This window comes from Pseudophryne corroboree, chromosome 6, assembly GCF_028390025.1.
Source record: "Pseudophryne corroboree isolate aPseCor3 chromosome 6, aPseCor3.hap2, whole genome shotgun sequence".
Taxonomy (NCBI): Eukaryota; Metazoa; Chordata; class Amphibia; order Anura; family Myobatrachidae; genus Pseudophryne; species Pseudophryne corroboree.
Genome location: NC_086449.1, coordinates 319,572,288 through 319,587,530, shown reverse-complemented (window position 1 = coordinate 319,587,530; position 15,243 = coordinate 319,572,288). Strand labels below are relative to the sequence as shown.

At 39.7% G+C, this 15,243-nt stretch overlaps 1 protein-coding gene across 1 annotated transcript in view; it reads right to left on the bottom strand.

The window, feature by feature from the left end:
* Positions 1-2,425: 2,425 nt before the first annotated feature.
* Positions 2,426-15,243, bottom strand: part of LOC134932144 (dual oxidase maturation factor 1-like) — a 116,912-nt gene continuing 104,094 nt past the window's right edge. Inside the window, exons 4-7 of the mRNA XM_063926271.1 lie at positions 12,658-12,792; positions 9,351-9,564; positions 7,796-8,010; positions 2,426-2,982 (exon numbers count right to left, since the gene is read on the bottom strand). Coding sequence (XP_063782341.1) covers positions 2,810-2,982; positions 7,796-8,010; positions 9,351-9,564; positions 12,658-12,792 — 737 coding nt within the window. The 3' untranslated portion in view covers positions 2,426-2,809. The remainder of the gene's footprint in view (positions 2,983-7,795; positions 8,011-9,350; positions 9,565-12,657; positions 12,793-15,243) is intronic.

Below are 15,243 nucleotides of genomic sequence, written 5' to 3'. Positions count from 1 at the left end.
TCTCCCGCAACTGGGGGTGCGAGGAAAAGGCTAAGAATTCCGAGCCCACCCGCTGGCGGTGATGCAGGGCAGTCTGGAGCGAGTGCTGACATCTGGTCCGGACTGAAGGACCTGCCAACGATTACTGACATGTCGTCTACTGTCACTGCATATGATTCTCTCACCATTGAAAGAATGGTGGAGGATTATATGAGTGACCGCATCCAAGTAGGCACGTCAGACAGTCCGTACGTATACTGGCAGGAAAAAGAGGCAATTTGGAGGCCCTTGCACAAACTGGCTTTATTCTACCTAAGTTGCCCTCCCTCCAGTGTGTACTCCGAAAGAGTGTTTAGTGCAGCCGCTTACCTTGTCAGCAATCGGCGTACGAGGTTACTTCCAGAAAATGTGGAGAAGATGATGTTCATCAACATGAATTATAATCAATTCCTCCGTGGAGACATTCACCAGCAGCAATTGCCTCCAGAAAGTACACAGGGACCTGAGATGGTGGATTCCAGTGGGTACGAATTAATAATCTGTGAGGAGGGGGATGTACACAGTGAAAGGGGTGAGGAATCGGAGAATGATGAGGTGGACATCTTGCCTCTGTAGAGCCAGTTTGTGCAAGGAGAGATTGATTGCTTCTTTTTTTGGTGGGGGCCCAAACCAACCAGTCATTTCAGTCACAGTCGTGTGGCAGACCCTGTCGCTGAAATGATGGGTTCGTTAAAGTGTGCATGTCCTGTTTATGCAACATAAGGGTGGGTGGGAGGGCCCAAGGACAATTCCATCTTGCACCTCTTTTTTCTTTAATTTTTCTTTGCATCATGTGCTGTTTGGGGACAATATTTTTGAAGTGCCATCCTGCCTGACACTGCAGTGCCACTCCTAGATGGGCCAGGTGTTTGTGTCGGCCACTTGGGTCGCTTAGCTTAGCCATCCAGCGACCTCGGTGCAAATTTTAGGACTAAAAATTATATTGTGAGGTGTGAGGTGTTCAGAATAGACTGAAAATGAGTGGAAATTATGGTTATTGAGGTTAATAATAGTATGGGATAAAATGACCCCCAAATTCTATGATTTAAGCTGTTTTTGAGGGTTTTTTGTAAAAAAAAAAAACTAATCCAAAACACACCCGAATCCGACAAAAAATTTTCAGGGAGGTTTTGCCAAAACGCGTCCGAATCCAAAACATGGCCGCGGAACCGAATCCAAAACCAAAACTCAAAACCCGAAAAATGTCCGGTGCACATCACTACTGTATATGCAACATAAATCAATGTTTACCTACTGCATTACAGATAATCCAGTCCTACCTTCCATGGAAAAAGAGAAGGGGACCTGCAGCATGGTGTGAAAACTGTATATCTGCTGGTGCAAGTAAATTAGGACTAGGCTAGGGTTTATACTAGCATTATTGCCAGTGTTTGTGTAACAATCAAAGAAACAGGGAGCCATAACTTATCGAGCAGCAGGCAAGATCAGATTGCCCAGTTATTGCATAGTTTGTACCTAACTTTACTTATCTCTTCTTTATATCCTCATTCTGCAACGTAAATGGGGGTATTCAATTGTTTGAAAAGTCAGTTGGGTGTCTGTTTTCCTATCTATTAGACAAGAAAAAACAGACACCCAACCGACTTTTCAAACAATTGATCTCCACCCAAAGTGTCCTATGAGACTGGCTATAGCAGTTGCTATTTCAGGTCTGAGTCTTTGTCCAACTTCCACACAATAGACTGGCCACCGTGTATAATCAGTGCTACCAATTGCCAGCCTTAACAGGAAGAAACAGGCCGTATCCTGAGATGTGAAGTTCCGGTGATACAATCTCTCAGTTCTGTTTTTGCATCACCATGATGCAAAGTGGAGTTCCATTATACTGTATGACTACAGCTATAACAACACCTAAAGCCATATTTTCAGAGCAATATTTTGCAGTCAAATCTGATTTAATATGCAGAGTGGTTTTTGAAAATGTAATTTCATCTCTTGTAATTGTAATCAAACGGGTGAAATGCAAAAGGTATGCAAAATTCGACATTGGGCCCTAATTGTTCACAGTCAGAGAAAAGGTTTAGTAAACAGGAAAACATTAATATTCTTTGCTTGCAGCTTAGAAGAGCTTTTTAACCTTAAGCGTAGCAGGCCACAGATCATTATGTATATAGTTTCTTTCAGAAATATACATGAAAAACAATAAAATAAAACATACAGGTTTATTTTAAAGCAGCAGACCATAAGTATAAGAAAAAATATTTATTTGAAATGATTCTGTTGGTCTTGTGCAGTATGTTTAAATAAGTTTCAAATATTTTCTGAAAACTAAACTAAATATGCTTCATTTTATCAAACAATATTTTGATTTATTGTTAATGAATCTTCTGAAAATATACTGAACTTTACTAAAAAGATCGAAGTAAAAAAAATAAAAATACAGGCACTCCATTTGTAATGGGCAACGAGAGTAATATAAAAACTTGTCCTATAATTTCTTGTTTCTTTTAGTGTATATTATTTATTTTATAAACACTTGCCAACTTTTTTTTTTTTTTTACTGGTATTGATATGGTGTATAGTCAGCGCTGCAGGAAATCCACCCAGCTGGAGTGTGGTTTAGCATTGTACTGTATAATGGAGGGGACTGAGAATTGCTACCCTACTGATTGCAATTTTCCTTGATTGACATCTCTGTAACATAGGAACCCCTCATTGACTTTTTTCCTTCATCTAATGTCCTTCAAAACCAGCCCTGAATAAATGTTCATGAAATTGGAGTGAGAGTCTATCCAAAATATATGCAGGTCCAGTGATGTAGCAGAACATTTCATAACATCTCGCTGACAGCGTCAGTTTTATCATCATCCAAATGGCTGCTCTCTGGATCAGATTTATTCCGTTCCTCTTCATTGTCTTTACAGTTTAATATACGAAGGAGGATATGTGGCTTCAATATGTGTAGTGTCAAAAGCAAAATGCTAATAGAAAGACACAGTAAACCTGAAATGTTGAATAGAAATAAGTCACATATACAATAATTAACTGTTAGTAATTGAACTATAAAGGATGAAATAATTAGCTAAGATTTAAATCAAATCTGAATTTTGTAAATTGATAATTCCATTCAATACAGTGGAATGAAATATTAACTGTTCTGAAATTGTGATGAAGCTTTGCAAGTAATACATCTGATTTTAAAACTGTTGTGATCAAAATTAAGTATTTTGGGGGATATTTATCAAAGCATGGAGATAAAATAAAGTATCGAGTGATAAGGTACCAGCTCCTAAAGGCCCGTACACACTGGTCGATATATCGGCCGTTCTCTTGAACGGCCGATATATCGCGGGACCGTCGGCCAGTGTGTACGGCCGATACGTCTGTGAACTCCGTCGTTCACAGACGTATCGCATCGGCCGCGCAGCACATATATCGGGCGGTGATTGACAGCTGAACTGGGCGGGCGTGTGAACACGCCCACCCAGTTCATGACATCAGTCCCCGACGGATCGGGCAGTGTGTATTCACAGCACACTGCCCGATCCGTCCATAGATATATCTGCAGATCTATTGATCTGCAGATATATCTACTAGTGTGTATCCACCTTAACTGTCATTTTTCAAACCCAGCCTGTGACATGGCAGTTAGGAGCTGGTTGGCTGATACTTTATCTCCACCCAGTTTATCTCCATCCAAGGCTTAGTAAAAAGCCCCCTAAAACACTCTAATGTCTATCTCTAGTTAATGTCCCTGCAGCCATCTGTTTCACAGTTCTTGAATCTCAATTTATTACATTTAAAGCTCTGACTGTTTCCAGGGTTATCTTTCTATTGTTACATACAAGACTAGAGTAAAAAGTTCACCTGACAACTGGCAAATACACAGGGGTGCAACTACTGTTAATGGGGTGCCCCTGCAATGGGGCCTGGACTGCCTCAAAGACCTACCTTCCCTTACACCCAGCTCACCTCACTCACAGTTATTGGCAAGGTAACAGCTCACAACTAGGCACACAGATCCCTATTCAATCCCCACTCCTGCATGACATGTTCCAGGTAATGGCATGGCTGTCAGTGTAATCTGCATGTACAATGCCTGGAGCAGTGCTCAGTGGACTCAGGCACAGGAGTACGAGAGAATGGAGGCAGCTTGAGGTAAGTTATCCACTGTGGTATAAGAGAACAATGCAAAGTGTGGGAGGATAGAGGGCAGTACAAAATATAGGGGGTTAGAGAGAGGACAATACAGAACATAATAGGGAGAGAGATGACATAAGGGGGTGGAAAGCTTAACACAAAAAGGGCCCGATTCTGACTTGGTGAAAAAGCAAGAAAGCGTAACTAATTGTGCACCTGGACAAAACATGCTACAATGCCAGGTGTGCAAATACATATTTGTTTTTGCATGCAGGGTAAATACTGTACTAGCTGCTTTTGCATGAAGCCCACAAATAATGGACTGCAGTATACTTAGAATTCATTTGAGTTCGGCCATGCGTTTCTAACATCTAAATCTTTCTGCACATACAGTATTAAATCTGCCCCACCTACAGTGCAACATGGTATTTCCAAAGTGCACAGTAACTTGCCCTTTCTTGCTTTATTCCTAACTCAGAATCAGGTTTATAGGGGGAAGAGACATGACAACAGAAAACATAAGAGAGAGAACATTAAAAAGCATAGCAGGGGAAGAGAGAGGACAGTACAAAACAAAACATGGGGGATGGAGAAAGAGGACAACATATAAAAAGCGGAAGAGAGAGGACAATTCAAAATATAGGAGAAGAGAGAGCAAAATACAAACATAAGTGTGGATGAAGAGAGTGGACAATATAAAACAGGGGTTGAGATCACAATACAATGTATAGTGGGGGGCATATTACAAAACATAGGAGAGTACATAAAAAAATGTAGACAGAATAAGAAGATATAGGAAGGGGGGAAGAGAGCGGACAATACAAAATATACGGGGGGAGAAAGAGGGCAATATAAAACACGGGGGAGAGATAACAATGCAAAAAATGTGTGGTGGAAGAGATAAAACAATACAAAACATGGGGTGGAAGAGAGATAACAATATAAAACACAGGGAAGGAGAATGAACTATACTGCACACCACAATGGGAAGAGAGATGGCAATACAAAACAGGGGGGTACAGAAGACAATATAAAACATTAGGTGGTTGGGAAAGAGAGTGCAATGAAAATCATAGGGGAGGGAGAGAGAGTACAATAACAATCATAGGGGGTGGAGAACAAAATACAAAACAGTGGAGGAGAGAGAGAGCACCATACAAAACATTGAAAAGGCAATACAAAACTTAGTGAGGAAGAGAAAGGACAATACAACACATTGCGGAAAGAGAGAGGACAATGCAGAACATAGGGGGGAGAGATGTCTATACAAACAAAATGTGTGTGTGAAGAGAAAGGACAACACAAAAAATAGCAGAAAAGAGCGAACAATACAAAAGGTAGAGGGGTAGAGAAGACAATATAAAACATTAGGTGACTGGGAGAGAGGGGACAATACCAAAGATAGGGGAGGAAGAGAGAGGACAGTACAAAACAGTGTGAGTGAAGATAGATAAATATAAAATATAGGGGTTTAGAGAGCAATACAAAATATAGTGGGGGAAAACAATACAAAACATAGGAGAGTACTATACAATATATAGGGAGGAAGAGAGAGGACAATACAAAGTACAGTAAGAGCCAAGAGAGAGGACAATATAAAATGGGGAATAGAGATGACAATACAAAGCATACAGTGAGTGTGGTTGAAGAGAGAGGGCAATACAAAATGTTGAGGTTAGTTTATCCGGGTATGGGTCATTAGGTCGACCACACTTAGGTCAACAGTCATTAGGTCGACCACTATTGGTCAACATGGTCACTAGGTCGACATGGTCATCAGGTTGACTTGAACAAGGTCGACATGGAAAAAGGTCGACATGAGTTTTTCTAAAGTTTTTTTTGTGTCGTTTTCTTCATAAAGTGACGGGGAACCCCAATTAGTGCACCGTATCCCCGCGCATGGCTCGCTACGCTCGCCATGTTTCAGGCAAGGTGCCTCACTGCATTCGGCACAGGTTACTATTTCCAATCATAGTCCACGTTGATCGTAAAATATGAAAAAGTTAAAAAAATTAAACTGCCCCGTGAAAAATGTATGTCGACCTTTTTCCATGTCGACCTAGTACATGTCAACCTGGTGACCATGTCGACCTAGTGACCATGTTGACCTATTGCATGTTGACCTATTACATGTTGACCTAATGACTGTCGACCTAAGTGTGGTCGACCTAATGATCATATCCCGTTTATCCAGTAGGCAATGTTATAAAAATCTCTGATGGAGCACTGAAGAGAATTATATCTTTCTAAACACTTTGGGAACTCCTTCAAAATGATGCTATTGGGCCCAAAAAGATTTGTGATGCCACTGTATATATACATATATCACTGTATGCATGTACCATATATCACAACAGTTGAGTCATTAAAATTACACAGGAATATATATTTCATGCCTGGGCTCGATCCCTGTTGATAAACCCAGAGACTTGGCTAGCATGTTCTTCGCGTTCTTAAAATAAAGTACATTAATTTTTATTGGCAAAGGACAGAGAATACCAGACCTAGTAAACCTCAGGGATAAAACAAGCTCTTTGTTCAAACATAATAAAGGCAAAACCAAGTCAAGACATGTTCAACAATAGATTTGTAGCTGCAGCCCCAAATAGGAATTCTCACTTTTCACTTTATCTCTCTCCAAGGCTTAGTAAATAGACCAATAACACAGTTAGATAAACAGTAGTTAAAGTCAGAGTTCAAAAACCAAGGCATCAGATGTACAAAACCAGGAGTCAATATACAGTACACAAAAATGGAGGATAAGCAGAATCTGGAATCCTGGGTAAAGATATTGGTTCAATATACTGCACTAGCAGTTTGCTTTTGATTAGCCCACCATTTTATAGGGTAAGTTGCTTGCCAGTCAATGGCAAAATGTGTGATGGTAAAAATGACACAACAATGTTGGAAATATGCAAATGCTGAGGCATTCAGTGTCAATTGTTTGGTTAAGATATAAGCAAGATCAGGTTGTGTTTATAAACCTGCATCAGTGGCAGCAATGTTGGAAAACAATGCACTTTAGGTGGTGGTCCCTGTATGCAAACATTGAGACTTTCAGGGCATAGAAAACTCCTGGTCAAGAAACAAAGTACATTTTTGGGTATGGTATCAACTTAGGCAGAAGCCTGTCTGAGTCAACATTTGCACAATCAGAATATGTGCTTGACCATGTATGTTTAGAGGGGGCATCCAAACTACCTAGGTTTTGCTATGCAGCTCACTGATGCAATATTTATTTTCTCCCTGCCCCTTGTTAAATACTTTAAAGTAAATGCTTTAAAGAAGACCCGTCACATCTATTTGAATCCACCGCTACAATGTTCCTAATTTTTAACTCTTTCATTTATTTTACTAAGCATATCTATTATATTAAAGAGGAAGTAATATTCTTTGTGTACATTCCTCTTTTATATAATGCCTTTCTTTATTCTTACTTCTCTGATGTTAATAGTAGCAGCACAGATTTAAAAGTGTGTTCACAGTTAATCTGCTTGTAGAATTCAGTTCTCATACAGTTATTATATAGACCTAATGTATTGATATTTATAATTTCTACACACAGAACTTCTTTTTAAACATATTTTTGCATTAATAAGTTATTAGTGGAAAAAGTTATAGTATGACAGATTGGGTAAATATGGTTGAACATGAACTTATAACATAAAAACATTACCTGTTGCAAAACTTAACCAGAAGGAAAGTCCAAATCTCATATGTAGAACTGAACCGCCAAAGTGAATATTGCATGCAGGTGTATGTCTAACTGTCGCATATGATATGAGTGAGACTGTTATACACACTGCAGTCACAAACATCATACAGATTCCATAGAGTGGGACTGGTATTAAAAAGAGGACATTGCTGAGAATCCATGAACAAAAAGCAGACCTATAATAAAAAGCAAATATAAAAATAATAAACTAGAAAATACTTCTTAAGACAGCAGCTATGAAAATTATCGATTTTACAATGATAAAGAAAAGAAGAAACATTTGAACCAATAACAACATTACCAGATACAAGGGATATTAAAATCATTTGGCCAGGACCCAAGTAATATCTGTGTATCTGCTATGGACCCAATGATTCAGATTTGCATTACTAGCATTCTCCTTTTTTTTGCTGCAGTTTAATAATGTATACAAATTAGGTAAATTACCTAAACTAGAAAATTAAGGAAATTGCATATTTTATGCAATTAATATTAAATCCTTGTTAATAATTTATTTGTCGGTGGATGAATAGATAGATAGATTACAATATCTTTACAGTAGACCTTCCTTTGGAGCACGTAATAAAATACTTTTATAAATAAATAAATATCACTTATAACAAAACAGAAAACAAAAAGTAAAGTAAAGAAAAGTGAACTCCAAGTACAACTTCATTTAAAACCTCAGCCTTGTTCAGGGGAGGCTCCAGAGGTGGAGCTGCAGCTCAATTCTAAATTCAAATACCGGAGCTGCCCCAACTGCCATTGAGTCAGTTTGAAATAACAGTTGGTGGCAGTTGATGTGGCTCCCCTATCTGAAATTTTAATTGACCTTCAGCCCCACCTCTGGAGCCGCCACTGCCCATGATGTATCTCAATTTAGTAAAACCTGCTAAATCATTATCTAAATCTGAAGCCACACTTAGCATCTTATGTTATAATTATTACTAAGCATATTTTTTCTGGTTGCCTATATACAGTAAGTACTACCATTACCGATGTTTGTCTATGCTGCTATCTGCCCAAGAAAGGCCAACATATCATTGATATATATGCAGTTCCTGGACCTATATTATGTACGTAGTACATAAGCTCAACATCACGTGTATGAAACATTTAACAGGTACTGTAATGTACAGTAAATGTCCCATAAAAAAAACATACTATGGGGTATATTCAATTAGTGTTGGATCCTCTCCAACGGAGAGGATCCCACACTTCACTAGCCAATTTGCGAGCATTTCCGACAGGTTTTTGCCCATTTTCGACAATGCCGATCTAACTTTTTTAAATTCTATAAAACACATGTATCCACAGCTAATCTGCCAATCCACGTGTTTTCCAACAAGTTGGAATTTCCGACAAGTTGGAAAAACGGCACTGGACTTGAATAGGTCGAATCCAGATTTGAACTACAATTAGTTGGAAAATGCAGTTTTTCTGATGTGTCGGAAATTTGGACAATAATTGAATAGGGTTATAAGTTATTTCATGTAATATGTGTAAATCATCTTACCACATTAATGCAGAGGAGTAGTATGTAGATACACAGTATTGCTGATGTAACCTACATGGATTTTCACTGTAGAATTTTTCAGCCACATATAATATCGGGTTGGGAAGACCTTTCTCTAAACCTTCTTGATAATCTTTGTCATACTGGGTCCTTGACTCCCAAGCAAATTTCTCATTGTAATTTATGGTTTCATTCAGTTGGTGTAGGGGATGTCCTGTGAAGAAAAGGAACAGATACAGCATTTCAGATGGGTGTTTATATCTCATTACTTGACTTATAATTATTTAGTGTACCAAACCTTTAGCAACCAATCATGTGTTTTAAATATATAGAACACTATAACTAACTTAAAATTTTGTATTATTGATATTTTAAAATAACCTTCAAGTTTGCATTGTACTAAAAAAATCAGTCCTACATCCATTCAGGTTATTCAACTTCCTCCCAGAACTTTAAAAGTATGTATGTGATACACTGTTATTGCATAAAAAGGGTAAATTACTACAAAATGATTTTTATTATGTTTTAGTTTATTATGTTCTTGTGAATTTTGACTTTTATAGTTAATTTTGACTCTTTGGGGGGAATTCAAATGTTTGAAAAGTCGGCTGGGTGTCTGTTTTTTCCTATCTATGAGATAGGAAAAAACAGACACCCAACTGACTTTTCAAACAATTGATTCTCCCCCTCTGAATGGTTTATTCAGTGGCATAAATAACTCACATATCCTTGAGTAGACTGCCATTCACCTTGCTATATGAAAATATATTCAGACTTTGAAAGTGTATTTATTTATATTTACTTATGGAGTATTGTACCAGAAATAAAACACACTGAGAGTCATCTTTTTTTATTCTTTTTTTTTTAAGCATGTCCTGGATACAACATAAAGAAATGCTCCTCTAAATAACTCATCTTTACTATTAGTTAGAGATGTATTTTGCATCCGTTTAAGCTCTGTACTTTTGGAGAAAAGAAAACAAACAAAAAAAAGAATACAGCAAATAGTAAACTACTGTATCTTTTACAGAAACAAAACCATCAATTGGCAAAACTGTGCATACATATACACCGCAATGTGCAGGCACATCATACGGGTACAAAGAGGATCGGTGCTGGGCGATGGATTTATCGAAGAATCCATTCGCACAGCCGAACGCAAGGTGATTGACAAAAAGAGTGCGTTTATGGGTGTCAACTGACCATTTTCTGGTAGTGTTTGGGAAAACGCAGGCATGTCCAGGCGTTTGTAGAGCGGGTGTCTAACGTCTATTCCGGCACCAAAAATACTGAAGTGATCGCAAGGCTGAGTAAGTCCTGAGCTACTCTGAAACTGCACAAAATTTTTTTGCTGCACTCGGCTGCAAAGGCGTTCGCATACTTGCAAAGTGAAAATACACTCCCTCGTGGGCGGCGACTATGCATTTGTCTGGCTGCTAAAAGTAGCTAGCGAGCGATCAACTCGGAATGACTCCTCCTGTCCTTTGTACATAATCATGTAGGAAAGATATTCTTTTTATACAATGAGCATTCATTTATTTTATTTGACTTTAATCCCTACACACAGAATTTTTTTTTCTGTGAATTCACACTAAATATTTTTCTACGTAAATTCACATTTATTACTGTTTTGGGGATCCCAAAAGGTGAATGTGGAATCAACTTGCCTCAATCAACTGCTAATAAAAGCTCTTTTAAACACTTATACCCAGTGGTTGAAGTGGGCCGGTATGAGGCGGTATGGCATACCGGCACTTCTTCCACTGACCCGGAAGTATTTTTAAAAAAATAAATAAATGAAAGAGTGTGCAGCAGGAGGTGAGGGAAGTGACCAGCCTGCTGCACATGCTGCTTCCATCCCTGCCCGGCTAGGCGGATATGTAGAGCGCTGGACCTGTGAGGCTCTAGGCTCACAGCCGCCCCCGCCCATCACAGCCGCTCACTGCTGACCGCTGACCAACGCTTAATGCTGCATGCTGCACCGCCACTGAAAGCTGACCGCCGCAGACCACAACTGGCGGTGGGCAGAGGGACATCAATGCCGCAGCAATGAAGGACAGCTTAGTACCGCTGCATTCCCCGCAGAGCATTGGCTCCTGCGCCACCGCCGACCACAGTCCCTTCCACACCTCCGCTGCTTATCTCAGGTAATGTTTCCCTGCTTCCCTATGTCCCTGCTGTCACTCTCCCTGTCCCTGCTGTCACTCTCCCTGTTGTCACGCTCCCTGTCCCTGCTTTCACTCTCTCAGTCCCTGTTGCCACTCTCCCTGTCCCTGCTGTCACTCTCCCTGTCCCTGCCATCACTCTCTCTGTCCCTGCCATCACTCTCTCTGTCCCTGCCATCACTCTATCTCCCTGTCCCTGAATTGTGGATCATACCGTGTGCTGTAATGTGAATTTTGGCTCATACTGTGTGCTGTAATGTGAATTTTGGCTCATACTGTGTGCTGTAATGTGAATTTTGGCTCATACCGTGTGCTGTAATGTGAATTGCAGCTCATACTGTGTGCTGTAATGTGAATTGCAGCTCATACCGTGTGCTGTAATGTGAATTGCAGCTCATACCGTGTGCTGTAATGTGAATTGTAGCTCATACTGTGTGCTGTAATGTGAATTGCAGCTCATACCGTGTGCTGTAATGTGAATTGCGGCTCATACCGTGTGCTGTAATGTGAATTTCGGCTCATACCGTGTGCTGTAATGTGAATTTCGGCTCATACCGTGTGCTGTAATACTAATTTTGGCTAATACCATTTGCTGTAATGTGAATTTCGGCTCATACCATGTACTGTAATGCTAATTTTGGCTCATATCGTGTGCTGTAATCTAAATTTCGGCTCATACCATGTGCTATAAGGGCACCAGTACTAAATAGTATAAGGGGTCCTACTACACTAAAGGACATGCCCCTTTTGGGTAGCCATGCCCCCTATTGAGTGGCCACGCTCCCTTTTCCGGAGCGCACGCATAATTGCAACCTTCACTTTTCCATAACCCCACTTAAACATTTCCACTTCAACCACTGCTTATACCAGATGTAGCCATGCTCATTTTGCTGCACTGCGGCATGCGGCATGGCGCACCGGGTTGTGACTATTCACAGCCAGCAATTGCTCCAGTAAATCCATAAGGAATTAATGGAGTGATAGTCTGCATGCCATGCAGCAAGCCATGTTTCAGCATGCCACATCACAGCAAAGATGAGCATATCTGTAGCTATGTCAGTATTAGTGGAAAAACAAATACAGTCATTAAGTACAATCTTTCTGATTATGTCATGCTTATTATAAAGTGAGTGGACAAATACCTGCCAGAGTAATGTTTACACCCTTTAGGCCAATCCATAATCCAATACTGGCATTCACCATGGCATGGGTGAAAGATTTGTACACAGTTTTGGTGTTTACTGATCCAACCTCCCAATCACGGGTGAAGTTCACAGCTACAGGGAATGATAGAAGGACATGAAGTGATATGTTTCACATGTACAGAAAATACTGCATATCCTATCACACAACACTATTAAGTAAAGCGTGTTCATGCTTTTACTGTATTCTGAACATGTTACATGATCCCATTAATATGCAGCATGGCATTTATGAATATCTGTCACCCTATATGCCACAAATATGGCAGATCACTTGATATTATTTTTACCATTTTATTGAGTTTTTCGTAAAGTACTAACAGAGACACAGCAAATAGGTTATACATAAAAAGTATAGTGTATATAGCAATGTTCCCATCAATGAGTGCACACGCAAATTGTCAGAAAACAAATTGAATATAGTATATGTAACAATAGTCAAGTTGCAGGAATGGCTAAACAAAAATAGTGACACTTGAAAGAGGTGGGGAAGCAGTAGAAAAAAGGGTGGGAGGGCAATAGAAAGAGAAGAGGATGGGGTATGGTATTATGGGAAGAAATGTATAGGTAGGGAGCTGTGGGCAGAAAATATAGCAAATGGAAGCCACATGGAGTTATGTATGAACTTCTTTGTGGAAAATCCAAGGAGACCTTTTTCCAGAGAATCTGTTAGGGTGATCATGGAGATAGCTGGTGATATAATCTAGGTGATAAGCGTGTCGAGTGGATTTATGTAATACAGAAGAAGATGGTGGGCACCTTATATTTCCTGTTAGCTGCTATGGCACAATTGCTTATATTAAGTATAGCCTAACTAATGCTTGAGTGAGGTGTTACATTTTGGGAATAGGCCTTGGTGAAAGAATGAATGAGATACAATGCGTGAGCGAGATACCTGTGAGCAAATAGATTAATTGATAAACTGTATCCTAAAAGTGCTTACCCTTCAGGCAGTGACACCATATACAGTATGAGCAGGAATGCCCAATTTCCCACAAGCCCTCCAATATCTATGAGTGTCAGGCCAAAGTAGGTAAAATGTGCTGCCTGTAAAGATGGTTATAGGTATTCTCCTTAATTCTAACACAAGTGGAAAATTTGGCTGCATTTCCTGAAATTTTAATCCATTCCCCTGGATCCAGAGTTTTCCCAATATCCCTCTCCCAGGCCAGTTCATAAAACTCCCTATGGGGTTGTTTTGATCAATCAGGAAACCATAAAGTGATTATATGATGCCTTTGAATACAGATCTAAGAACGTAAAAGGTTTCCAGAGAGGAATAAGGACAGTAAGCAGGAAGTGGCAAAATGGCACATACTGTAAATAAAGTGTAGAGGGCGGAGTTAAATATATTAAAAATCATATAGAAGGAAGAGTTCTTGAGAAATAGATGAGCAAGGTCACAAAGGAGCTTAATATTGTGCCTGGTCCAATAGATAAAGGGCTTGGGGTCAATTCTGGGAGGGAACATTGTTGTTCCACAAAGGTGTCATAAGGATGTGATTTTGGATCAGATCAAACACTCTACTACAGTAAACCCATATTGATAGAGAAAAATGAAGACTATGAGGGTGGTGGGCAAAAGGAAACCTGTACATGCAAGAAAAAAGGTATACCAAGGTATATTTGGGTGCTTAACTGGGAGATGCTGTGCTAAGCAGCTGTCTCAGATAGTCAGGAAACCTGTGCATATTCTGTCATCAGTAAAGTGACTATGGAAAAATCAGAAATATTATGTTGGCTTCGAGATCTGATATTCTTTTCTACAATGGGAACTGCAGGATGTTTACTAGATATGATTAGATTTCCTCCTTGGCACATGAACCAGCATGGCGAAAGCCTTCATTTCATATTTTAAGAAATATCGATTGAGCAAACTTAGAAACTTGTCTATACTGACTGACCATAGAATTCTACATTTTGCACATAACATAAATAGGATTTTTTTTTTTACATCTATCTCTTTCATTGTGGGGAATATTTTTACAGCATCAGGTTGCACTGTTTCTTACTTGCAAGTATGCAAATATAATATATTTGAAAAACGTAATATATTTACTGCACATTATTTAGCTAAATAATATAACTAGAAGTACAGTAAAGAAGTGTTTACAGCAAAATCTGTCCAGATTTAAAATTCAGGTTGTTGGCTTCAGGGCCTTTTGTAGACAATTTGGCTCCCAGTACGCAGACAAAAAAAATGCGCTCTCCATATACATATAATAAAAATAAAATTTGCATGCACCCCCTTAAAGGGGGCATGGCCTCCCTATAATGTGCATGGCTTTGCTGCAATGGGTGTGGCCTTGCAGGCATTGGCGTTTCTATAATGGGTGCAATGTGTGTGGTGCACACGGGCCCCTGAGTCCAGGGGGGGCCCACACCGCACACACTGCACCCATTTCTCCTATAGTCACCTTTCCAGAGTCCATCGCTGACTGTGTGTGCCCCCTCCTCTCCCGTAGCCATCGCGCCGCTGCTAGCGCACTGACCATTAGAGACTCTGGCACAGTGCCAGAGTCTACA